General features: G+C 40.9%; 2 protein-coding genes across 3 annotated transcripts in view; one reads left to right on the top strand and one right to left on the bottom strand.

Annotated features, from left to right (window-relative positions):
- The window catches only part of ANO5 (anoctamin 5), a 143,076-nt gene that overhangs the window by 66,923 nt on the left and 48,758 nt on the right, over positions 1–27,395 (bottom strand). Inside the window, exons 2-6 of one of the 2 annotated variants that reach the window (XM_036763198.1) lie at positions 21,755–21,799; positions 17,688–17,758; positions 12,793–12,840; positions 2,953–2,994; positions 433–546 (exon numbers count right to left, since the gene is read on the bottom strand). In XM_036763198.1, coding sequence (XP_036619093.1) covers positions 433–546; positions 2,953–2,994; positions 12,793–12,840; positions 17,688–17,758; positions 21,755–21,799 — 320 coding nt within the window. The remainder of the gene's footprint in view (positions 1–432; positions 547–2,952; positions 2,995–12,792; positions 12,841–17,687; positions 17,759–21,754; positions 21,800–27,395) is intronic. The other variant, XM_036763197.1, reaches the window with a different exon arrangement.
- LOC118853197 (copper chaperone for superoxide dismutase-like) lies at positions 24,315–25,185 on the top strand. Its single transcript, XM_036763199.1, has one exon. It carries the CDS (start codon positions 24,535–24,537, stop codon positions 25,126–25,128), a length of 594 nt encoding a protein of 197 aa, XP_036619094.1. The 5' UTR covers positions 24,315–24,534; the 3' UTR covers positions 25,129–25,185.

Genomic DNA, 27,395 nt, shown 5'->3' with positions numbered 1-27,395 from the left:
TTGTACATAGTTATTGACATGTCTCCACCATGAGATTCTGAGCTCTTTGAAGATGGGGACTGTTTTCCCTTTTCTTTGTGTCCACAGCACTCAGCACAATGCCTGGTACATAGTAGGAAATTAATTAATGCTTATTGACTTGACTTTGTTCCAAGGAATGGATCACGGGGGAAGGAAGGACTGTATTTGCACATTAAAGTAATTTAAAAACAAAGGTGTCAACCAAAATAAGATCTGAGAGAAGATGAAGAGGGAAGGGGAGGAGGAGGAGGAGGAGGAGGAGAGGAAGAGAAGGGAGAAGAATAGGAGGAGGAGGAAGAAAAGAATCCAATAAAGACCACTTGTCCCATACAACTTGCCTAGAACAAGTCACAGTTTGCTCGCTCTCTTTTTTTTCAACCATTCTAGATTCATTACTCTTCTATTACTTACCGTCTTTTTGTCACCTTCCTGCTTTGAATCATCAATATAGGAAAGTACATAATCAATCCGCCTTATCCCATCACAGAAGAAAATAGAATCCTTGCTTTGCTGGCGCTTGTCAAACTGCAGAAGACAGAAAGGGTGCAACATTAGCTGAGGTTGTCTCCAGCATACGAGAAAGGGAAAGGAAGGCAAGGTCTAAGGGTTAGTTGGTGGTTCCTGGTCCACACTCAAAATGGTGGCCCAAGACCAACAGAAGTGATCAGTTCATTCTCTCTCTCTCTCTCTCTCTCTCTCTCTCCCTCCCTCCCTCTCTCTCTCTCTCTCCCCTAGCCCACTTTGCCATCTCTCTGTTCCAGTCTCTCTCCCCTCCTCTTTCCTTCCTTCTTTCCCTCCCTTTCTCTCTCTCCCCCCTTTCCTTCGCTGACACTCTGTCCCTCTGTCCTTCTTTCCCCTTTCCTTCTCTCTCCCTCCCTTTCTCTGTCCCCCATCTCTCTCTTCTTTTCTTTGCTCCTTTCCATCCCTCTCTCTTTCTGTCTGCCTCTCTCTCTCTCTCTCTCTCTCTCTCACACACACACACACACACACACACACAAATAGGGAATCTGGGGGGAAGGGAAGCTAGACATGTGACATGCACACACAACCCCAATGCTGCATGTATATGGAAAGGTGAACCAAATACATGTTTACATGTAGAATGAAATGCAGAAATAGCAAGGAGCTGGTTAGCTTCACTCTACAATGTTCAATTACAAAAGCATTTACAAAGCACCTACTGTGTTCAAGGCACCAGAATTACAAAGACAAAAAAACAAAAGTCCCTGGCTTCGAAGTGCTTCTATTTTCTATCCCAAAGACTAAGTGAGTCCATTGTATATCAGATCAAATTAAGCCAGGCTCTATGCTAGTTAGGATTAACTGAAGCCAGATAAGAGTTTCATGATTAAAAAAGGAGTCGGGGGAAGGTGGTTAGGAATAGCATTTGGTCTAACTACCTTTTTTTTTAAGGTACTAGAATTTCTTCATTTAAGTACTTTTTATAAGTTGTTGTTCTGGTGGTTTTTAAAGCAGACCACTAAATGAAGGCGCAGTATATCTGAAAAGCAGGCAGCCTATCAATAATAGCGCCAACTGCCAGGATGCCTCCATGCACTCCTCTTTAAGCAGGGCTCACTTCCCAAACAGATGGCTCAAGTGAGCAAAAACCTATCCCAGGCTGATGCCCAAAGTGCTCAGTTCTCCTGGGTGATAAGAGAACCAACAGGATTAAGTTTCACTTGTGGCATGAACTCATCACTTCCTTCCTTTTGAAAGTATTGAGAGCACTGCAAACTAGCAGTGCCGGGCAGGGAGCGGTTATGGGTTTCCCTCCTCTAGTAAGTGGTTCACACAGCTGGCAACAAGGCTGCTGGGCTTGATCTGAGGTATCTTGCTGTGTTATAAAAGGCAAGCAGAATCTGTGGCCCAATCATGCCAAACCATTTGGACAAATGTGTACTCAGGTAGTGGCAGATCAAATGGGTGGGACTGTCATCCTTGGATCATAGATAAAGAATGAAGGGACCCCTTAGGTGTCATCTAGTCCAAGCTTATAATTTTACTGAGGCCTAGATAGGTGAAAAAACTTATCCAACATCACAAAGGTAAGAAGTGGCAGGGCTGAGATTATTATCCAGCTCCTCTGACTATAAAACCAGTGATTTTTTTCCCACTAAACCATCATGCTCATTTCATAAGCATCTGAAGTAAACATCTTATTTATGTAACTTAAATCATGTCCAGCCAAGTCAGGACATTTAGACTTCCACAAACCGGAAATATGCCTTCATGGTGACTACAGTTGTGCTGATATGACCAAAATATCATCTTCTATTTAACTGATGGTCTTTGGATAACTATATTATGATGCTTTTGTGATCAATGACACAGGCAGATGTGTCTCCAACTGAACTTGGTTGCCAGGCAGAAATGGTACTGACTATACTTAGGAGGACTTTTCTGGCACAAATAAAAATATGTTGGGGGGGAGGAGGGGAAGACTGGAAACTGGTTCTCCTGTGCATGGGAAAAGGGCCTTGTCTTATGCCTGTTCACAAATGACTGCTGAGGCCAGCTAGGGGAGATACACTGCATTACAGGCAGGCATGAACAAAGCCTAACAGTAGGGATCTTTATTCCATGTGATACCTGGACCCTCATGGGTATATTTCAGAAGGTACTTTTTGACAATCGGATGTTTTCAGTTGGGCAAAATATTAGCAAAGTGGCCTGGTCACAAAATAGCCGCAATGTGATCTCTGATTCTGGATAAACAGAATTAAATCTGCCCTTGTGCAAATATCTGGGGTGACTTCTCTAAGGCTTTAGTAGGCTGTGGCTTAGGAAATGGGTGACAGGAATCTCTCATATCTAACAGGGTTGATCTAGGGAGGGGAAGTGCCGAGCTAACAGAGCTGCCACCCAGGAAAGCAGGTTTTCACTGCAGCCATCCAAACCATGAGCAGTGTGAAAACAACACTGGATTACCATGAGACGCCGCCGCAGGAACAGGTTAAATCTCTTTGCTGTCTGTGGAGCAACCGACAGAGAATTAGCAAATACTGCCCACCCGCCACAAGGATCAAGATATTCCAAGAGGGTTCCTCTTTGGATCTCTGGCTTTCCTTGGCCTCCTTGCTGATACTCGTGACTTACTTATTTAATCTGAAATACTTCCACAAATTCACTACCAAGCAGTTAAGGGAAAAAACGGGTTATAACATCACAGCAGCATCTCATGCAGACATTGTGAAGGTACTATGTGACGCAAAGTTGCATTGAGCAGGAATACTTTGGGGATCCATTTAGCCTTAAGGTTGGGGTCATTCTACTAATGGAGAATCCTGGAGTTATCTGAAGGTTCCTATAGACTAGAAGACTTCATAGGAAGAGGGAGCTACTATTGAGTGCCTGGGAAAGGGGCAAACTATTGAAAAAAATGATTTGAAAAACATTAAGTGATGACTAAGAAAAAGAACATGAGAAGGACTCAAATATTTTCCATCTGTCAGCAAACATTTATTCATCAGCAATGCCTGAGGGATGGGAAGATGGATCTTATACAGACCCTGCTCTCAAGGAGCTTCCAATTGAGGTGAGGTGGAGGTATGTATAAAGTGAGATTAGTATAAAGTTAAAATTCTGATATATTATTCTAGAGATGGGGGTAGGCATCCTATGGTGTTGATACTATTCATTGGCAATTATTGGGGCACCGTGCTCCTCCTCACCATGCTCCCTTGCCTAGAAATTTAAATATCTATGGTGATAATCCATATATACACACACAGATATGCACACATATGTACACATACACACACATATATAAGAAATTTTAAAATTCTTCTTACTTTAACTCAATTTCAGTCACTCAATGGAACAAGTATACCTTAGACCTCATGATCAGTCACAACTGTTACAGTTTCAAGATTGATTTCTAATATTCTCCCCTACAATTTCTATCTTTCTCTCTTCAAACTACTCAATCTGCTCTTATCCTTCTTCATGAGATCTTGTACCTTGATCATTCCCTCTCCTGCCAAGCTATCCCCTGTTTTGGCTCCGTGTACCTCTCCACCTGACCTTTGACCCAAGCGCCAGTCACTTTAAGGATATGCTTGGCCCCTATCCTTGAATCTTTCACATCTTTGATGTTCTGTCCATCCTGCCTTGTCCATCCCCAAGCCTGACTAACTTTTACCCTTCCCTGCTTTACTGCTTAAGTTTCTGTCCTGGAGAAAGTCATGGAATCCTCATGGTTGGGTTCAATACAAATTCCTGTTATCTCTCTTCAAATAACCTATTACTGCAACATAGAAATCTTTTCATCGTGTCATGGACTCCTTATTACATTCCTCAAAGCAGCTATTGTAAACCTGTTTTTACTTTCCTTTACTTTCTCCAATTCCACTCCTCTGCCCTCTCCTCCAGTTTCTTAGAAAATGACTGTGCCTCCTGTTTTACTGAATCCATAGTCATAGACGAAAACACAGCATCTAAGACCTGGGCCTGAGTCCTGGATTTGTTAACTACCACCCATGAAGCTTTGAGCAAGCCTGTTAACTTGTGTTATCTTTAGCTCCTAAAATGTAAAATGGGAATTAGAGAACCATCCAATAGGAGAGCTAGAAGGGCCACAGGAGCCATCTAGTCAATTCCATAAATGATCAAGAATCTTTTCTACCATATACACAACTAGTAGTCATCCAGCCTTTGCTTGAGGGCCTGCTGTTTGGAGGAACCCACTACCTCTCAAGGCAAAGGTTTCCGACTCAAATAGAACCAAAAACCACTAAACCATACACATATTGACTTAGAAACCCACTTTTAACATTATCTACATTCTACTGTACTGTCAAATATTTCCCAATTACATTTTAAACTAGCTCAACAGGTCTTATGTTTGACATCTCTGCTCTCAAGGCATTCTATTGTTTTGGACAGTTCTAACCATGAATTACTTAACTCTCTCCAACCTCTACCCCACCCACACATACTCAAACTTATCTCCTCTTCCTTACTCCCAAACTTTGGATAATCCACAAACATTAACTCCTCTTCCTCACCACTTCTTAGTTCTTAAACTCTCATTGTTGCTGCTGAGTTGTTTCAGTTGTGTCAGACTCTTCATGACCCCAGTTGAGGTTTTCTTGGTACTGGATAATGAATGCTTGAGTGGTTTGCCATTTCACTCTTGGGCCCATTTTACAGATTAGAAAACTGAGGCAAACAGTATTAGGTGACTTGCCCAGAGGCTGGATTTGCACTCTGGAAGATGGGTCTTCCTGATTGTAAGCCTAGCACTCTACTCACTGTGCCACCTAGCTGCCCTTCAACTCTTCAATGTCCATCAATTGAAATTATTTTTCCTTGATCCTCCTCTTTCCCTCCAGCTCCAGAATGAGATAATTATCCTTTTCCCTCAAGGCTAATACTTTCCTTCCCACTTTCTCAAGAACTCTATACCCAAGATTCCCCTTGTTTCTATCTCACATCTTCCTGTGCCAATGTTGGTTGAATTGAATCTGTTACATAGTATCTCAGATGCTAGATGGTGAGAAGGTAAAATAGTATCTTAAAGGGTTATAGTCTATTTAAAGCATGTTCCAAACAGTATATTCTAGGACAGAATTTCCATGGAATCTCTTGAGTACAGCCTCTGTACCAAAAATGGCCCTTCTTAGTTCCAGAATTGCAAAATCTCATTGGAACTTTTGCTGTACCACTCCAATCCAGAGAAAGAAACATGTAGGTTTCTACAGATCCTCTTAGCATCCTAAAGGAACCGAAGTTCATCAGTTCTGTCCTGCCCACTGCTAGTGCCTTCCCTCTGAGCTTACTCACACCTACTCTCTAAATATCTTGTATGTACCTAGTTATTAATTTATTGTCTCCTTCATCGGGATGTGAACTCCTTCAAGGGAGTTTTTGCCTTCCTTTGTGGCCACAGCAATTAGTCCAGTGCCTGGAACTTGATAAATGCTGCTTGGTTCAATGAAAATGGAAGAGAGAACGGGCAGGTCTTACTTGTGGACAACAGTGTCAAACTGATCAGCCAGAGAAACTGGAACTGAAAGTGTTAATCCACAAATACCCCCTGATGAGTTTGTTTGCTGAAATTGTGGACTCCTCTGCTTTGCCGTGAGAACAATTAGAGCAATCTAAGTTACAAAACATGCAAATCCATGTCTAAAACAGGAAGGCTTTTCCAGCACAGATTCTCTAGACTACGGGGACCGAGGAGTGGCTCACTTACCAAAAACTGAATGATAGCACAGTCATAACCAATCCCCAGTGAGCCGGTACCATCTTTGATAGATATAGTCGGTGGACTCCCCCCACCCTCTCCAGCAAATTTAGGGGTATCTATGAAATGAATTTAGACTACTTGCTTGAGATAACTGGGAGATTTAATCATCCATGCCTTCATAGGCATATCCTTTTTCTTCCCAAAGCAGTTTAAAGGAAAGAAAACTATGACTACAGGAAATAAGATGCTCAAATATTTTCACCTCAACCTGTATTGGGCCTCTGGTACTGTGTCCATAGACAGCAAGGTTAAGTAAAGCCAAGAGCTGAGCAATGATAAATGGGAACCCTCCAATGAGCAGCCCCCATTTATTTAGGCCTCAGCCTCACCTCCTCAAGTCATCCTGGAATATTCTAGAATCATTTCTCTTTCAATTCCCATTATTTCTTATCTGTTCGACTTATCCATATAATGTTATCCTTGATACTGTCACGTCATGAGTAGTAATAATAAACAAAATAATAAATGTATGCATGACACTTCATCACCTAGATTCTAGAGTGAAAATTCCTGGGAGGCAGATCAAAGGTAAGACCTTGAGAGGTCCTCAGTTAGGGAAAATTTCATGGAGGATGAATTTGGCATTGACCTGGACTTTGAAATATTATTAGGAACTCAAAAGATAAGGGATAAGGAAGCTATTGTTGACAAAGGCAGGATAGCAAAGTGTGTTTGGGGGACAGTAACTTCCAAAAAGGTGTATGAACACAAGACTAGAAATATAGAGTGCTAGCCAGGTTGGAGAAGGCCTTGAAAGCAAAGCAGAGAAGTTTGAAATTTATTTGAATATGTAAATGATCAGATGCATCTATTCATTCTATTTTCCACTTCCACTGGAGCATACACATATGCTATGGATTATCCACCTTCCTCAGCAAGTGATATAAGATGTATTCAACATGAAAGCCTGTCATAGCCCAACATGTTCTCCTTCAAAAAATGAGGTAAAGGTGCAAATTTTGAATTCTGGAAAGATGCAATCGGGACCTGGACAGTGCTAATGTTTATTCTAATGTCTGGGACAAAGAATATCTTTAATACATTTTTATATATGCTATTTATTTACTATTTTAAATTTATTAATTATTTAATATCTATGCTAAACTGGGCAATTCAGGGCTCCAAATATGCCTTTCCTGACTGAGCGTACATTCCCAGATGTGAGATGCTGTACCAGCATCCTCTGATACAGCCAGGTGTCAACTGGAGCTTCCAATAGCAGAAGTCTAAGAATTCTACTGTTGTTCAGTTGTGCCTGACTCTTCATGATCACATTTAGGGTTTTCTTGGCAAAGATACTGAAGTGGTTTGCCACTTCCTTCTCCAGCTCATTTTACACATGAGGAAACTGAGGCAAACAGGGTTTAGTGACTTGCCCAGGGCCGCCCAGCTAGTACTGAAGATGAGTCTTCCTGACTCAAGAGCCTGCACTCTATCAATTGCTAGAAGTCTAAGACACAAGTATACAAAAGTTCCACAGGCTACATCATCCAGAGTGGTTCATCCCTCTATTCCATTTACTGGATTTCAGTGTAGGTTGCGATTCAATCAAAATCTCCTCCTGTCAAGAGTTGACCAAGTTGATTCTCACATTCTCATGGCTGTATAAATTTTTTTTCCCTAACATTCCTTGGTTGTTTGTAGCTCAAAATCTTTTTCCTGCTAATTCAGTCACCTGAGGGTTAAAAAAAAAATAGAGAAGGACCTAACCTGGGAATTCATTCGTTAAAGAAAAGTCCTGAATGAGGAAACTCCTTCTGAGGCAGATAGCTGCCTTCTCCGCACTGAATTGCCCCATTCAGCCTGGTCTTTTGCCTTAAAGATGTTCTTCATTCCAGATATTGGAGTGGACATAACTACTGCCCCGGGGCTGACTGCATCTTTCCAGAACTCAAAATGCAGCACCTCATTTTTGGAAGTTAGAACATTGAGCCATGATAGGCTTTCATGTTGAATACAGGTCAGAGAGTTGCCTAGACTAGAGGACTAAAGGTTAAGTGACTTATTATGAGTTGTAATTATTTTCTCAAGCTTTCAGTGTATACAATAGAGCAAAGAGCAAAATCTTTTTAAATGGATGCAATCTTATTATAAGTTAAATAAAGAATTTTTAATGGAAGTCCAAAACAATGGAAAGAAATCCTGTTGAAGAAGGGAGAAGAGAGGTAATTTTTTGCTATCCTGGGATGATAGATTTAGAAGTGATAGGAACCTTAGAGACCATCTGGTCCAACCCTGTCATATTACAGAAGGGAAAACTTCAGAAAGTTAAATAATTTTCCCAGGATGTCACACATAACTAGTGAGTGACTGAGGTGGAATTGAATCCAGTTCTTCCTGTTGGCAAACCTAGCAATTTAAACACATGCCATATGGGGTCTCTAGAAAAAGTTGTTTTATGGGGTGGCAATAAAACTTGCCTATCTCTGTTGGGAATGAAAATGTTATTTTATTTTATCCCCATAATCATAAACCATAGAATCCAAGGCAACAGCCAGGCTTTGTAAGTTATCTAAGTGTATCTATCCCTCTGCATGAAAACCATACCAGAGAGAGAGAGAGAGACCCTGTTGTAAATTTTCCCTGTACCAGTAAATTTCACAACTTCTCTGGGTAATGTACTCCATTATCCCACAATGCCCACACTGAAAAGATTCTAGATATCTGGCCACTTGAATCTCTTGTAAATTAAGCCCATTTCTCTTCTTGGCCTCAGTACAGGTAAAGGAAACTTACTGATGAGACTGCCTGTATAAACCCTCTACCCTCCCCCCATTTCCTTTTTCCTGTGTAGTTGACACTCAAAACTCAGAGACATTTGCTGGTGGCTCTGTGTACTACTCTCAAAGCCAATAAAAAGAAAAATATTCTAGTGGCATCTGTTCAGTGTTAATAATTCAGTGCTATATGGCTTCAATTGTTAATGTGGCCATCAAAAACAGGATAAAAAGGTATTCCATCATGTTTAAACTTGTGAGACATCTCTTAGCTCTATTTAACTGGTACACTGGAAAATATTGAGTCTAAAAATGACACTGTGAGAATTTCCATTAATATCTTGCAAAAGGAGACTCATCAGATCAGTGATCATTGTGTGGAAGATGAACAAGCCTCCTATAATTGCCTCAGGGTAGTTGTCTGAGACTCTGTAGAGAGTGAATGTGGTATAATGCATATAGAACCAGCCTTAGAATCAAGAACTGGCTTCATATCATGCTTCTGACACTTACTATCTGTGTGACCTTGAGTAATTAATTTCTCTGTGCTCAGGTAACTCCCTGGGACTCCAAGCGACTGAAGACACTGGTCTGAATTAGTAGAATGGGTTTCTTCCTATGAGATTTCCTGATACCAAGGCAATCAGAGGGCCAGGCTTTAACCTATAGTGAGGAGACTGCTATTGATCACACAGAGAGAAGTTTTTGTTCAGTTCTGTCTGACTCTTCATGACCCCATGAACCATAATGTACCTATACTATCCATGGGATTTTCTTGGCAAAGATACTGGAATGGTTTGCCATTTCCTTCTCTGGTGGATTAATGTAAACTGAGGTTAAGTGACTTGCCCAGGGTCACACGGCTAGTAAGTATCTGAAGCCGGATTTGAACTCAGGTCTTCCTGATTCCAGGTCCAGTATTCTATCCATTATGACATGCAGCTGTTACCTAGCTATTTCTCTTAATTAACATGTTATAACTGTTATAGTCAGAAGGACCTGGGTTTAAAACCCACCTGAGCTGCCCACTAGCTGTCTGACTGATCAAGCTTCAGTTTTCTTGTCAGTAAAATGGGGACGATAATATCTGGCATGCTTTATCTCACAGGGTGGTTGTAAGAACCAAATGAAATAATGTATGTAAAGCACTTGGCAAGCCTAAAAAACTAGACGTATGTTATTTTCAGAGCTATTATGGCTAGCTGAGGCTTGACAGCAGAAATCATTTGTAAAAGCCCTTTGTATATCTGAAGGCATTAATAACAAAGCTTACCACTAAAATCAAGGTTCTCCAAACAATTCCTGTCAACTTCTACAATACAAACTCATTATCAACTGGTAATTAATAAGTTCTAGAAAGTCATACCTTCCGATATGTTGACAACATTTGTTCTACTGCCAAATAATAGAATGTAGACTTTAAGGTAATAAAACTCAAAACATGGTACAAAGTGAAGAAAAACCTGCCTTCAAAACCAAATAATGTCACAGCATAACAGTATTGCTGGCCTTGTAAATAAAGAGTGATGAAATCCTTAAAGTCCTGTGCAAATACCAGTTGGCACAGGAAGATTGGTGGGGCCCCCCTTACTGGAAGTCCTCCTCACTTGAGTCCCCTTCAAACAGAAACTAGATGACTACATGGCTAGTATGTCGTAGAAAAGACACTGAGTTCAGTTAGGGTGGACGGTCCCAATGCGGTCCCTTCCAGTCCTGAACTTTCGTGATTCTGTAATCTTTTAGGCCTATCCTACATAATACCATAAGAGGGAAAAATGCTAGCACCTAGTCAGAAGACAGAGCTTTGCCTTGTTACCTACAGCCCTACTTTTCCAATTGTTTGTAGATGTGCAAACGATCTGACTTGATGCCAGATCCAGTGAAAGCTGCCTTGAAGTTAAGCTTCCATTATAAAGCCAGGGGATCATTGAGTGACATCCCTAGCACTGTGATTGACCCTGAGAATTTTACATACTAAGATATCCTGGGAATTAGCAGAGGAGGGACCTAACTTAGGAAAAGGAAAAGTACAAAAAAAGACAAAAAAAAAAGGCTGTTGACTAGGTCAACAATGAGTCAGCTCCTTTTTGCCCATGACTGATGACTCAGTTTGACCATATTTCCTTTTAATAGCAAACAGAGTGTTATTAAATGAGGACAGAGTAAACTAAAAGACCCATCCCCTTCATCCCTCCATGAGAATGCTACCTCTAATTCAATCAAAGTGTTTATTTCTTCATTCTAAGACCATTATACCTAGTTATGACACCTCTAACCATACATGTTTGCCTCTTGGATTTTATAAAATTATATTTACATGCAGAGAAACTTTAGTATTAAATGTATCTGTGCAAAGAAAGTTTTTTTCCTGTTTGTTTGTTCTAGATTTATGATTTCATTGAAGGTAGATAAGAAATTCTTCCACCCATGCAGATCCACAGCTCATCAGGGATTTGCCTTAGAGAATTACCTGAGACACTGAAAGGGTAAATGACTTACCCCCAACAAACAACTTTTGAATCACAAAGTTTAAATTCAAATCTAGACCCAAAGACAGTTCTGTGACTCCTTCACCATACTGCTCTGCATACCAAGCATGATGTCAGTGGAAAATGATTATATGTGATTTATACACACACACACACACACACACACACACACACACACACACACAGAGGCAAAAAACACTGCACCTTGTTTTTCAATTGTATCCTGACTTTTGTTTCACCCCAGTTTGCACTGTTATGTGGATACATATGAAATATAAGTTCGTGACTTACAGTATTTAAAAATTACCAAATAAGTTGAATTATATTTCTTTTAAAAAATAGCACAAGACTTCCAACAAGATTTAAGTAGAATGGAACTGCATATTCATCACATAATAAATTATTTAAACATTATAAAATACATTTCAAAGAATATTTTAAAATATCTTAAAGCTTATCCCCTAACCACTAATAATGAGCTTAAGTAAATAAAATAGTGGAACCACTAAATCTGCTAAAGCACATGGGTCATAGTTACAGAGAAGCACCAAATTCCATCTAAAAAAATAAACACATATATTGTACCACAATAAAGAGGGCCATCACTGTGCAATCAAAACAGCATTGTTTTATTACAGGCTGCGGCAATAGAAAATATGCCATGCATGAAATATGAAAAGTATTGCCAATACATTCTTTAACACAACATTCAAAATATCGACAGGGTTCAACTCTCAATGAACAGATAATTGAAGGATTGTGACAAATCACTTCAGTGGAAAGGGTACCCCCACCAATCGAATTCCAAATCCTTAAAATGCAGTTAAATTTACACTTTCATCATTTCAAGCCCAGAAGATCAGTACATTAGTGAGAATTAAATCATCTATGTTAATAAGAGTCAAGATTCAAAGCACACCAAGATTGGATTTCCCTTCCAAATAGAATCTGTCACCAGTTGACTAGTGTAAAACCAAAAACTTTCCAGTTCCCTCCATTGATATTCCAAATGGATTTCTAAATTTATCAGTCTTTTCCCCCCATATTATCTTCAAGGCCACCACCCATTTGTGCTGGACAATCAGATGGACCACAGTTGGGTAAGGCAAAGACCCAAATCTAAACTCATTGAATCCTATGACATTTATTCCTTTAAACCAAGGAACTCTTTCAGATGATTCCATACACACCTGAATATCACATATGAGGAACTGGGAAATATTTGTGAAATGGACAAGAGACTGTCACCATCCATTGGAAGACACCACATTCATATTCATGCATGGAGGTGTGACTGCTGGTAGCTGCTTACCCCTTGATGATCAGAGATGAGCAAGGTAGTCTCAGTGCTGCTTAGACCCTGCCAGTAGCATCATGGGAGAGATATATGCTGTTAGTGATGATGAGAAGGCAGTGGGAAGTTTTATTTAAACAATTAAAAAAAATCATAGGCTACATAGAGAGAAACAAAGAAGCTCAGGGGTGGGGATAGAGCTTTTTGTTTTTTTCTAGAACACCCTGAGCTAGAACCTTTAGGAAAGAACAAGAATTAACTTCTTCATCATCTTTGTTTCCAACAGGTCTATGTGAAATGATTACGTTGAATACCTTGAAAGAGGTTTTAATTGATTTCTCAAAATCCATTTTTTGGTTGTTGTTTAACATCACAAAGAATACATGTATATACTTACATGTGTATGTATATATGTATATGCTCATGTGCATATACATACATACACACACATACATACTCCCTCAAAGCCAATTTGGAGAATGAAAAATACTTAAGACCTCCTCCAGTGTATGTGAATGACAGAAGTTGTGATGTGAATACATAGGACTGGTTCCAGCATGCACATCATACAGGGCACTCAAAGCTCATGCAAATAGCTTTGGGTGGTTTCTGTTAGGGGGTGTACATAATATGGTGATAAAAAAAACAAGGAGCAGTCAGGGTAGGAAAACGTGAGCTCTAGCCAAGTCTTGCAAACTTGCTTTTATCTCTTTATATGATTAAGCTGATCCCAGGGCAAAGACGGTTTTGAAATTGACACATGAGTGGTATTATAGGCAGGCCAATTACTATGCAAAGTTGTCAAAACACACCTCAGGAAGACAACAAATGCAGTGAGGTGTAAGATAAGCTGAATTTCCAGCAGGAATCCAGCAAATTAAGGCACAAAAGAGAAATTACCAGCACTGAAAAGGGAGAGAGGAGGGGATCTGCAAGATAATTATTAAGAAAATATAGCAATATTCATTCTCCATCCCTCAGCCACAGCCCCTTCCCCCACAATAATCATGTCAAAACTAGCAAGGTTATTTGGGGTCCCCAAGGGAGTACACGAGAAAGGATGAGAGACAAGGGTGGTAGGTGCATCAGTAGTCTGGCACAGAATACAATCAAGCTATTTGAAAGATTACTTTTCACCAAATGTGGTTTTAACAATTTTTCTACAATTTCTGCAACCCCCACTGACCTTACATAATGTATTTCCATTAATGAACCCAAATGTACTGGACATCAAACAAGGCTACAGCATGTCCTAGTCACGCCATCCTATACCAGCAAGAGTCCTGATCATGCAAATACACAAATCAATTTAGCACATCGGTGTTTAAAGGGCAGGAGCAAGTCTGTTGAGCTGCTTTCCTCCATGAGCCTTATGAATAAATGCAGAGGTTGTTTGCAAGGTCATCCTCAGAAAGGTGGACAGTTTGGCTGAAATTACTTCAAAGGGAGGATACTGAATATTCCAAAGACAGGTCATATGCCCACAGTCACTTTACAACTTTCTACTCTGGAAAAGAAAACTTACTTCTGGTTTCCAATGGAAAGCTACAAACAAGTTTGTGAAAGTAAATTAGGTCATCTCATTTTTTCATGCTACTTAATATAGGGAGGATGAAGGAGATATAGAGCACTTTATCTTCCTTTCTCTGAGAGCTGCTTCTTGTAATCTTAGATGAAAGGGGGGACTTTCTGCAGCTCTTCTTCATTCTATGATCTGTGCTAGTATTTTACAACTCATGTGTCACTGCTGGCAATAACTCTCAACTCTTATTTGTCCTTCATTAGTCAGAGGAAGATTCTGCATTACTCCAATCAAGTCTATAATTCCTCCCTTCCCACAATCCCTTGTACGAAACATCACAGTGTCCTCCAAGGAAATATAAAATCAGGATAGAGGCAGGGTAGCTAGTCTGAGTAGTCAGAAAATGAAAGTTAATTTCATTTGTGAAACTCAATTGAGCTTGGGTTTGGTGAGTGATGGGCATAAAGGCTACTCTGATTAGGGAAAACACTGATGAAAATTTTCTTCACTGAGCTTCCAAAAATGATGACAAATCTTTAATATTTTGACAATTTCTGAGAATTCCACAAAGCTTCACCTACACTATCTGTGTCTAGGGGGGTGGGAGACACAACAACTTCAACTATAATTGCCATGTAAGCAAAGTGGCAAATGGATGCTAATCTAAGGGTTGACATTCTTTGAAGCTGGACTTTCTATGGCCTGTCCACGTTACAGGGATTCCAAAGTTAGTTGTAACCGTATACTTTCCAGTGAGTTACTTTAATATAGGCCAGCTTTCCCTAGAGCCATTGTAGACCTCAGGCTGGCATCCCATTATAAAACCATCACCAGTAAGAAATGGCTGCCAAGTACAGAATGGTATCTTATATCATACAGAGAACACTGGAGATGGATCCTCATGAGTGTTTTAAAGCTTTTAAGTGTGAGAAATGAGCTCCTTTTGTAATGAGAATGAAATGACTTTAAGTCACAGATTCTTCATTCACACTTTTGTGGCATCATGGACAATTGAATTGTTTACAAGCTTATACTTCAGTTTGATGATCTAAGCAGAAATGCATGCTAATGTTAGGATTTCTATCTATGAGGTTATTCTTTAACCTCTACCAATGAAACAGCAATCAGACTTAGTGTGAATGAAAACCAATACAACCTATCCAGTGAAGTCGTTTGGAAGCCAGTAATCTAGACAGTTCTTTCTTATTTCTTTACGAAAAAAAAAAGAATCTTGCCAATTTGACATTCAACTTTCCTGGAATTTCTTCTTGGCTGAATGTGGAGCAGAGCATGAATCCTGGGGCTCCAGTTTTTAATGAGGACTCTATGGCTGACTAGAGGGTATTAGCATGCCAAAGCAGAAATGAATTTTGCTCAACAGTCCGGAGAACTAGTCCTAACCCAGTAGGGCTGCATCTACCCCAACAAGGGCTGGTACCATGGTTTCAGCAATCAAGGGGACATGTGACTACACATGTACAACTGTACACCTAACTTTAGGGCTTATAGAAAATTGAGAGGTAGAAAGACCATACAAAAGAAGCTTCAAATTCCGCTTGATACATTTAAAAAGAAACTGTGTCTCATACTGAAGGATGCTAATCTACCTCCACTCTCTGAAAATGAAGAGAGACTGTCAATGAACAGAAGAAATCCATCCATCAAGAGTTTATTTGTGAGAAAATATGCACACATTTCTCTTTGTCTATGGCCAAAAGTTTTAGTTTCAAATATCATTAAGCAAATTAAGACATATATTTTAAAAATGAAAAATTAACTATCATTCAGGTGGCGGTGTATCTTCGATTGCAGTTCTATCAATATGACAGTCATATCTATTCAAGAAACATGCAGAACCTCTGAGGCAAAAAATGGTCAACTGAGTTTGATCTATAGACCTGACTGAATCAAGCCCTCCTTCATCACTCCCCACCACCACCATCCTGCTCCTGTCCATCCCTGAAATATCAATCTTTTTTTAAGTATCACTTTATTATTATGATTGAGAAAACTCTTTCAACTTTCCACTTCATTCTATCTACATAAATTCAGCCTTAATATTTAATGTTTTGTCCACCAAACTTTCAGAAATCCCATTGCTAACCAAAAACTCAAGAGGGCCTCTGCCCAGTGGTTTTTCTCCTAGGACATGGACACCCAAAACTGCCTACCCTGAGTGAAGAGCTCCTGGAATGAAGAGACCACAGACCACTTTTTATCATAACTGTTCCCAGGGCCAAATGACTTTTTGATAATGAAGCTCTTTAGGGCTAAATGAACCGACAATGAAACAAGCTCATTTTCTCTTGTGGCTTCTTCACTGGACATTTGTACTTTAAAGCAGGGGTTCTTAACCTGGGGCCCACAAACTTTTAAAAAAAAGTTTTGGATAATTGTATTTTAGTATAAATGATTTCCTTTGCAATCCTATGTATTTTATCCAGTTAAAAATATTAAAAATATTATTCTGAGAAAGGATTCATAGGTTTCATCAGTCTGCCAATAGTCCACAACATAAAAAAATTAAGAACCCTGTTCTGAAGATTAGTTACCAGAATCCCAAGACTTTTCCTTAAAATATATATATATTCTTAAAAATCTATTAACAAAGCAATTAGGTCATGAGATCTATCCATCCATCTATCTACGTATCTATGTATCTGTCTATCTCTACTCATCTGCCCTCCTATCTGTCTATTTTATGAGCTGCATTGCCAAGCAGCACAGACTCCAAAGAGTCAATAGTGGTCCCTTGGATCATTATGTCAATGCTGTAAATATGTACATATTTATGTAAATAAAGAAGGAAGTATACTTTATACTTTGCTAAGCAAATCATTAATCTCCTTTGCTCTCTTGAGAAGCTACATTTGTGACAGATAGCAAAGAGAACATGCATATTCAAATTGCTTTGTTTTCATAAACTGGACTTATGGTGCTTGGTTAAAAAATTCTATTACAAAAAACCAACAAAGCAGGCCTTCTCTCATCAAGGCCAATAATATAAATATAAAGCTGCCAAGGCAGTTTCATCCCAGGGATGGCCTCTTCTATGTCAGGTCACAGTATGGCTGGGTTTGCTCCCTGGGAAGCCTTGAATCAAATCCAAAAGTACATGATGCATTTCCTAATTTGTTTCAGCATTCCAACAGCCTCTGGAAAGATGAAATATTAGAATCTGCATGGAGCACACTATCTGCTTTATTTATCATACAAGATGAATGTGCTTGGGAGAAAACAAGCATAGTTTAAACTGAGCAAATGGTTGGAATCAAAAGGCCTCACCACCTCCAAATAGTAAATTTCCTTCATCTCAAAAAAATATCCTTCCCTGTATCCATCTTCTGTTCTGAGGGCTAGGAGGAGGGGAAGTGACTGATTTAAAGCATACCTCAGAGCTGCCTGGGAGTTCAGATCCTGCATTGGAATTCGATTCATACAGAGGTCCATTGGATTCTTCTCCTAGGGGAGAGAGGAACAAGATCGCATGAAAAGTTATCCAACTGCTGAGAAGGAGTTCAGTGACTAGTCACAGCATTAGAGACTAGCAAGAATTCCGAGGATCAAGCTCTGGGGCATGGAAGGGAAGAAAAAACAATGGCAGAATTAAATACCCAATCAACATGGAGCTGGGTGGGTAAAAAGAATTTCCAAACCACCACTAACAGCAACAACAAAGAACATTCACAACTTTTTTTGTGTGTGTGATCAAAACAAAAGACTACAAATTATTCACCTCCTCTTAATTCTCTAAGCTGGCTGTAACCTCACCCTTGGAAGAACACTGAGTACTATACCCATCAGAAATTACATTTCTGGAGTGCGAATATTCACAGCTGCAAAACATCAGATGGGGTTGCCAGCCAAAGGGATGCCCATGGACAGTTTCTATTGTCTGTCATCTGAGATTCACTAGCACCTCCACTTGTTGGCTGGAAATTACATTTGGCTGGTTACAGCCAGAACATTAATGGAATTTAGTCCTACACAATTTCGAGCTGTGTTCCTGTAATACTGACATCTTTGTGATAGACATAAGAAGAATACCTCAGGCTGAAATGGGCAATTTATGGGACTCGCCAGCATTAAGAAAAAAATTTGATCAGAGGTTGAGCACTCTATTCTGTCCTGATGCCTACTTAGGAAAATATGGAGATGAATCTTCTCATCTCAAAACTTCTCAAAAGGGCATATGAAATATCCTTAGGAATAATGATAAATATAAGTGAATAAAAATACATTAGGAAAAACTTCTCAAAAGGGCATATGAAATATCCTTAGGAATAATGATAAATATAAGTGAATAAAAATACATTAGGAAAATATTTGTAGTGCATTGCTGGGGGAAGGTGGGCCATGTGGAAGATGCGAGAGGCTATGTGATACCGGAGAAATAAAAATAGAGACTTGGAAACAGAAGGTAAGGGTTTGAATCCTAGCTCATTCATTAGCTGGGTTACAATAGGCAAGTCACACCACCTCTCTCAGGCTATTTACCTGTAAATAGGGCATGTGATAAAGCTGGCACAATCTACCCTAAACTGTTCTAGAAAGGAGAATGCTTTGTACACTTTCATAGACTTCATTGTTCACTCTTTTGCAGTATCACAAGTGACGTGATTTTTTTACATATACTTTCCTGGCTCAGAGACTCTAAGGTATCTTAGATTTAGAGATAGAAGAAATAAGCTAGCCCTCATTATTTTCCCTCATTTTACACACTGGGTAACCACAGCCCTAGGAGTTACAGTGACTTGCCCAAGGACATACAGGTAATAAGTGGGCAGAGCTGAGATTCAAACCCAGGTCCTCTGGCTCCAAATTCAGTGCTCTTTCCAGTGAGCCACACTACTTCTCCCCATCACTGGGGCTGCTCGGCTGTTAGCTCTTCTTATCATGTATAGTAGAACATTTGTAAGGTAGGAAACATAAAGCTACTGTGTGGACAGCACATCCCTAACACAAAGATCGTGGCACCAAACAAGAACGGAGCGTGCAGGGGGGGACACAACACACCTTTTCTTTTTGCTTCATCAGCATTCTTCCTTTCCCATCCCCAACCACAAGGCTGGGCCTCCACTGGGCTTAGTTGGGTCGACCAGTGGATAAGCCTAGGGTGTGTGGGTGGGCATCTACACTGGCCTGAAAAGGGCACTGGCATGTTCCCCTTCCCCCTCCCCACCGAACAGTGGAGTATCACTCTTGGTCCAACACCACACAAACTCAGCGAGCCAGTGACCCTGGCCTCCTGGCTCTCATTCTTAACTCCATCTCTCATCTCTGGGCGTTTTCCCCAGCTGTGCCCCATGCCTGGAAACCTCTCCCTCTTCATCACTGCCTCCTGGCTTCCCTGTATCCCTTCAAGTTCTAGCTGAAATCCCATCATCTATAGGAAAAGAGCTCCTATGGATGGTGGGGTCAATCAATCAAATAATTAATTAATCAATCCCCTTAATTCTAGTGCCTTCTCTCTTTAGATTATCTCCAATTTAGTCTATCTTTAGCTTGTTTATACATAATTGTCTGCAAACTTTTTCTCCCATTAGACTGTTAGCTCCTTGAGAGAAGGGACAGGCTTTTTGTTTTTTTTTGGGGGGGGGGGTTGTTTTTGGATCCTCAGAGCTTAGCACAGTGCTTGGCACAAAATAAATGTTTAATAAGCAGCTTACTGGCTAATTGGCCTTAAAGATCAGGGAGGTAAAAGGGGAAAGAATAAAACAAAAATTCTTAGTCATTATGGAAAATGTATTGGGGAAAAACAGTTTAGTTTAATTCTGAGTATATTCAAAGAGAGGAGGAGATTTCACAAAAGTGGAGGGTGGGAATAATTTGAAATATAATGTAAACATGAAGTTCCAGATTGACCATGAGGAACGCAGAAGGATGGGGGTGCCTGGTTCTAGTTTGCCTAACAGCTTGCTGTAATGATGCTGAACAGATCACTTATAGGCCCACAGGTTGACAAGTTGGGGGGGGGGGGTACTTTAGAGGGCCTCTCATTTTAGAGATACGGAAACTGAGAAAGCTACTGTGTAGACAGCACATCCCTAAGTATAGGGAAATGAGTTAAGAGACTTGCCCAAGGTCACAAGGCAGGAACTGAACCCAAGTTCAGCAAATCCAAATCTTGTGCTTTTTCATTTGCACCATATTACCAGGCCCCAATTTCCTCACCTTGAAAGTGACATGATGGGTCAAAGGCTCTTGCCATCTCTAATTCTGTGTGATTCTACTTAGTCAACAGATTTTACCTATTCAACAGTCTCTAAGAAATGTTCAACTGCTACTCCTCTCCTTAAGTAAAGTGTTTCGTAGGACGGTGCCTCTAAAAGGCACCAAAAAGAGAAAACTTGGTTTGGAAGGTTTTAAAGGCAAGAACTAAGTGGTTTTATAGAATATTATTTCAATTCCTATACTCTATAATAGGATCAATTAGTTGAAAGAGACCTTAGAGATCTCTAGACTAACCCCTTTAATTTTACAGATGAGGAAACTGAGGCCTAGAGGGGTTAAGTGACTCATCCAAGATCATACATGTAGTGTCAGAGCCTGGATTCCAACTCAGATTCCCTGCCTCCAAATCCAGAACTCTTTCTACTGTATCATTCTGCATCCTCTAAAGAACAGATGGAGCCAACAGTTGTTCCCAATCCCTATTTATAAGAGAATTCCCCTTTCTTCACAGGAAAGAATACATGATGTCTTCTTCCATGCAAAGAACCCCTCCCCCCTCTTCTACACAGGAAAGAAGACATCTGATGTCTTCTTCCATGAAAATTTGAAGAATAAGGGAAGGGAATTTATATAGCCCCTACTATGTGCCAGGCACTGTGTTAAGTGCTTTTAACAAATATTACCTCATTTAATCCTCAGAGCAACCCTATAAAGTAGGAGATATTATTATCCCCATTTTACAGTTGATAAAACTGAGGCAAACAGAAATTAAGTGACTTGTATAGGGTCACACAGTAGGTGTCTGAGGGTAGATTTGACCTCAGACCTTCCTGACTCCGGGTACAGTGCTCCCTGCCTTAATATTATAATCAGCAGTGCTTAATGACTAAAACTAATTAAATCATTTAAAATAATTAATTAAACTAAAAGAAAAACTGATTCATCAAAAATTATTAGTCATCAGCATTTAAAGAATTTGATTATTTTCATCTTCCTACAACATTTTAAATCTTTGAAATGCAAGACAGCTTTTCTGCCTCTCTTCTCAAAATCCCCCAATGTCTGCTGTATTGTAATGCACATAATAGGCATTAAATAAAAGGTTAGGGAATGAATGAATGGATGGATTTTCTGCCATTTGGGTTTCAGAAGGACTGCAATAAGTTTTCCATGTGTGGGGAAAGGAAGAAGGCTGTGGTTGAGACAGGACAAAGCAAAACACAAAACAAATGATTAACAGTGTGGTGAACAAGAGATCTTTTGTTTTTCTGGTTAGTACAATACCTTCCGGATTTGTGGACTTGAACTTGGTGAGAACGGCAATATCATCTTCAAGGGAAAAAAACATGGTGTTAACTAACAGCCTAGCAGGGTGGTGACCTTCCCCTAACATCTTTAATGTAAGTTCTGAAGACCCCGACTCTACTCTCTTACAGGACACCAGAAACCAGAATAAGCCAGTGGCTCGCAAGTGCTGTTTTCAGGGCGTGGTATAAATTGGATTTAATGTGCATGCTCTCCTTCTCTCCTGGCATCACTGTGTTCACCTAGCATTTGTCCAAAGTTAGAAACACAATAGGCCCCTGCATTTAGAATGACTCAGCTTTCTCTTCACAGACCCAAAATTCCAACCCAACGGTTCAGCCAATAATATCTGAATTACCATAGTTTGCTGTACGTGGACATCTCCATTAGCCAACAAACATTTAATAAGGGCCAACTAAATTTTGGGGAAGCCCCAGGCATTGTCCAAGATACAGAATAATAATAACAACAGTAATAGCTAACATTTATAAGGTGCCTACTCTGTGCCAGGCACTATGCTAAGGGCTTTACAATTATTATCTCATTTGACCCTCACAATGACCCTGAGAGGTGGATGCTATTATTATCCCCATTTTACAGATGAAGAAACTGAGGCAAACAGAGGTAAAACAATTTGGCCAGGGTCACACAGTTAGTAGGTGTCTGAGGCCGCATTTGAACTCAACTCTTCCTGACTCCAGACCTAGTGCTTTATCCACTGTGCCCTCATTTCTGCTGATACAGAAGACAATGACACAGTGTCTGACCTAAAAGGACTTGATAATCTAGTTAGGAGTCATCTGCTGAAGACTCCTCACTGAAGTTCGGCAACAGCAAATGTTATTATATACCTAGTACTGTAAATGTAGAACATTGGAGAGGGACACAGAGAACTGGCTTCGAAGTCGAAAAGCCAGATGTCAAGACTCACTCTAGACACATAAGAGTTTTGTGACCATGGAACATGTCACTTAATCCCTTACCATACAAGGCAACTCTTCAAGATATTAAATTATACATTAGATGCTAATTTTCATTGATGGAAGGATTTTCCACACTAGGGGTTCTCCATGCCAAAGGATTCACAGGTCCTCCAGACCCCTTCCCCTTTCCTCCCCCAGTGACACATGAAAAAGCAATGCAAAGTACTGTGGAGGCCCTCAGAACATTACCACTGTTTACACCCTCAGGAGGCCTAGTCTGGTAGATAGATAACACAGGAGCATAAAATGTGTAGTATTATATAAATGCATTTTGTTCAGTTGTTTCAGTCATGCACAACTCTTCATGACCCCAGTTAGGGTTTTCTTCACAAAGATACTGCAGTGGTTTGCCATTTGCTTCTCCACCTCATTTTACAGATAAGGAAACTGAGGCAAACAGGGTTATTGACTTGCTCAGGGGCACACAGCTAGTAAGTGTCTGAGGCCAGATTTGAACTGAGGAAGATGAATCTTCTTGCCTCCAGGCCTGGTACTCTATCCACTGTACCACCTAGCTGCCCCATAAATGCATTAGAGACGTAAGGAGGTTACAAATTAATGGTGGTGGTCAAAATCAGAGAAGGCTTCACCAGGGAGCAGACATTCAAGCTGGCACTTAATAGGCTGGGTAGGAATGAAATATGTAAAGAGAATAATGGAAAATATCTCAGAGACAGGAAAGCACATAGGTTGGCATAGACATGGAAAGGTACAGGCCACACTTCAAGCTTGGCTCTGGGATAGAATTCATGAAGGGGAATAATGAGAAAAGACTGAAAAGATAGGGTGGTACTGGATTGTAAAGGACTTGAATGCCAGGGAAAGGATTTGAAACTTTCCTTGATGAGCCAAAATGGAGCTCCTGAAGCTTTTTAAGCAGTGATATTGGCAAACCTTTTCATTGAGGGAGATTGTTCTGTTCTGGCAATGGTATGACGAATGAGTGGGAGGGAAGAAACTAAAGAAGGCAGAAAGACCAGGTAGGAGCTTACGGTAATATTTAGGTAGGTGATAATGATAGTGTTGGTAGTGGCATTCTGGAAGAAGGCATTGATATGAGATGTTGCCAAAGTCTAAGCTAATGGTGGTGTTATTGAAAGAAACAACAAAATCAGAAGGACTAGATCTAGAGTAAATCTAATTTTGGACATTCTGAAGGGTTGGTGGGACATCCAGGTGGACAAGTCTTATGGGAAACTGGAGAAGAAGGGTTAAAGATTGAGAGAGGTTAATGATTGAGGTATATTTTGGGCAATCATCAGTATAGATACGATGACAGTAGAAGGCAGTTATATTGATCATTAAAGGAATGTATAGAGTAGCAACATGATAATGTGAAATATGTTTAATAGGAATGAATATGTAGAGCCTATATCAGATTGCATGACATCTTGGGGAGAGGGGCAGGGAGGGAGGGGGATAAAATTTAAAATTTACAAAAACAAGTGTTGAAAACTAAAAAAAATAAATAAATTAACTTTAAAAAAAGAAAGGCAGCCCCGCCCTTCCACTCTGTCCGCCCTCTTCAGCTTAGCTCTGGACCACCTAGCCGCATAGCTCTGTCTCCCACAGCTGGAGTTTGCTGTGCAAATGAGCTGTCAGAGCTGCGTGGACTCGGTGCAGACATCCCTGCGTGGCGTGGCAGGTATCCAGGGAGTAGAGGTACAACTGGAGAATCAGAGCGTCCTCGTGACCACCACCTTGCCCAGCCAGGAGGTGCAGAGTCTCCTGGAGGATACAGGGCGCCAGGCAGTGCTCAAGGGCATGGGCAGCTGAATGCTTCCTGAGAACCCAGAGAACCTGGGGGCAGCCGTGGCCATGTTGGGGAAGCCTGGGGCCGTGCAGGGAGTTGTGCGCTTCCTACAAGTGTCCCCTCAATGCTGCCTCATCGAGGGGGCGATCGATGGCCTGGAGCCTGTGCCCCATGGCCTCCACGTTCATCAGTATGGGGACTTGACCCAAAATTGTGCTAGCTGTGGAGACCACTTCAACCCTGATGGAATGCCCCATGGTGGCCCCAAGGACACCCAGCGGCACCTGGGAGATCTGGGGAACGTCTATGCCAGTGCTGATGGCAGAGCGACCTTCAGAATGGAGGACGAGAAGCTCAAGGTGTGGGACATCATTGGCCGAAGCCTGGTCATTGATGCAGGTGAAGATGACCTGGGTCAGGGAGGACACCCGCTCTCCAAGGTCACCGGAAACTCTGGAGAGAGGCTAGCTTGTGGCATCATTGCTCGCTCAGCCGGCCTCTTCCAGAACCCCAAGCAGATCTGCACCTGTGACGGCCTCACCATCTGGGAAGAGCAGGGCCGGCCCCTCGCTGGTGAAGGGCGAAGGAAGCCTGCACAGACCCCGGCTCACCTTTGATCTGACGCTGCTGAGATGGCCTGAGCCTTCTCAGAGTCCTCCCTGAGAGGCTCCAATGATGTCTCACTGTCTCTAATCAAGTCGAATCTGAACACCTCCCCTCCTTTCTGGAACCAGCCATCCACCCCAGTGCCAAGCAGGCCAAGCTCTTCTGGAGTGGCTTCTTCTCAGTCTCTTTCTCTTCAAATTAAAGTTTTATTTTCCTATCGAGCTTAAAAAAAAAAAAGCCAACACCAAAAGAAAAATTTAAAAAGGAATCTATAGAGTAGAAAAAGCTGAGGGCAGGACCAAATTTTGATGATGATTCCTCCACATTAAAAGATCAGGGAAAGGAAAAGGGACCAGCTTGAGGGAAAGAGGAAGAACTTTCATGTGATTTTTTTTTTTTTTCAATGATTGATAAACTTTAGTTTGACTATTGGTTTCCAAGGAGGAAATTCAAAGTCCAAGGGTAGGCGATATCTTTAAGGAATCATATGACAGGAAGAATAGACAGGCTGATCATTTGGTGAGGATGAGATATGACAGGTGGACAGTCAGGGAGCTCCTCCACAAGATGCTAGGAATAATCACGGAAGGCTTTTAGTGGCAAATTTATGGGAGAATATATTTGAGTGGGGGAGGTTCTTGGATTCCTTCCATATTTCTCCCAGGGAAGCAGCTACATAGAAGGGGTAGGCATGGATGGAATGCAATTAACATCACTGGAAAGAATTTCCAAGATAAAGTCAGAGATTTCTTTGAAAGTAGGACCACTGGACCGAGAGCTGGATGGGATCTTAAGTTTTACCTTGTCTGATTCCCTCTTTTTACAGGATGAGGAAATTAAGGCTCTCTTGCCTCTACGTCATGATGCTTAAAAAAACTGATTATTCAAGCCAGAGACACCCCCCCATCCAGTTTTTTTCATCTGTGAGATGAGATTCCAGCATTTTGTCTGAGTGACCTAGAACTGGACACAAGCAGCAGCCTCCTCTGGGGAGTTCATGATTAGATGCTATATTTGGAGAAGGTTGGGAGTTTCTTTGCAGTAGCAATATGGCTGCAGTTGTTCCCAATAGAGGGACTGATCCTGGAAGCAGCCTTTTTCCTCCAACAAAAAAGCTTCCCCACTTTCCACAACACTCTCTACTAGGACAGTATATTTGACAAGAACATCTGGAACAACCAGATTTGGGGCAGCTAGGTGGTGCAGTGGATAGAGTGCCTCAACTGAAGCCAGGAAGACTTGAGTTTAAATCCTGGCTTCAGACAAGGCTGTGAGCATCTGAGCAAGATGCTGAACCTGCTTTGCCTCAGTTTCCTCATATGTAAATGAGGATAACAATAGCACCTACCTCCCAGGGTTGTGAGAATCAAATGAGAAAATAGGCTTGACACAGTGCGTGGCACGTGGTTAACACTATGTAAATGTCAGCTACTATTATTAGAATACATCTTTCTCAGCATTCTTTGCAGCCTTTCTAAAAATCTTTAACAACCTTAATTTGAGGCAATATGGCACAGTGACCTCAAGTGCTGACTCTGACACATACTGACTGGGTGACTCTGTGGGTATCTCTCCAAGACTGTAAGTTCTCATGAAGGTGCCAACCTACACTGGTAGAGGGACTTCACTCAACTGAGAGCACATTTAAGAAATGAAAATCCTAGGTCCAGTCCCTGTCTCTAATTTGAGGCGTGCGAATGGATAGTCAGGAATGTTCATCTTCCTGAGTTCAAATCCAGCCTCAGATACTTACTAGCAGTGAGCCTGGCTAAGTCACTTAAACCTGTTTGCCTCAGTTTCTCATCTGGAAAATGAGCTGGAAAAGAAAATGGAAAACCACTCCAGTATCTTTGCCAAGAGAGCCCCAAATGGGGTCACAAAGAATGAGATAAGACTGAGATAACTAAACAACAACAAAAATAATACTATGGAATTCTTCACCTTACTACTTTACCGGTTTGGCTAGTCTTCATGACCTGAATCCTCCTATTGCTCATTCCTATACCAGTAATCTCTAATCACATTCTCACTCCAGCACCTCGTTTTCTTGGCTCAGACCCCTTCTCGGCCCAGCTCCTATTTGGGCTCTCTGATATATCCCTAGGCCACATACAACCTCGATAAGTCAGAGATCCAATGTATGAGGACCTAGACAAGAAAGGTGAAAATGTATTACTAATATGGGCTTTAGTGTTGAGCTGAGAATTTCAGTCTTCTAAACTCTCCTAATGTTCTGTCATCTCTCTATTATTCTTTAATTCTGTAACAACTTACATTT

This window comes from Trichosurus vulpecula, chromosome 6, assembly GCF_011100635.1.
Source record: "Trichosurus vulpecula isolate mTriVul1 chromosome 6, mTriVul1.pri, whole genome shotgun sequence".
NCBI lineage: Eukaryota > Metazoa > Chordata > Mammalia > Diprotodontia > Phalangeridae > Trichosurus > Trichosurus vulpecula.
Note: the sequence above shows the minus strand (reverse complement) of the source record. Positions and strands in the feature narration are given on the sequence as shown.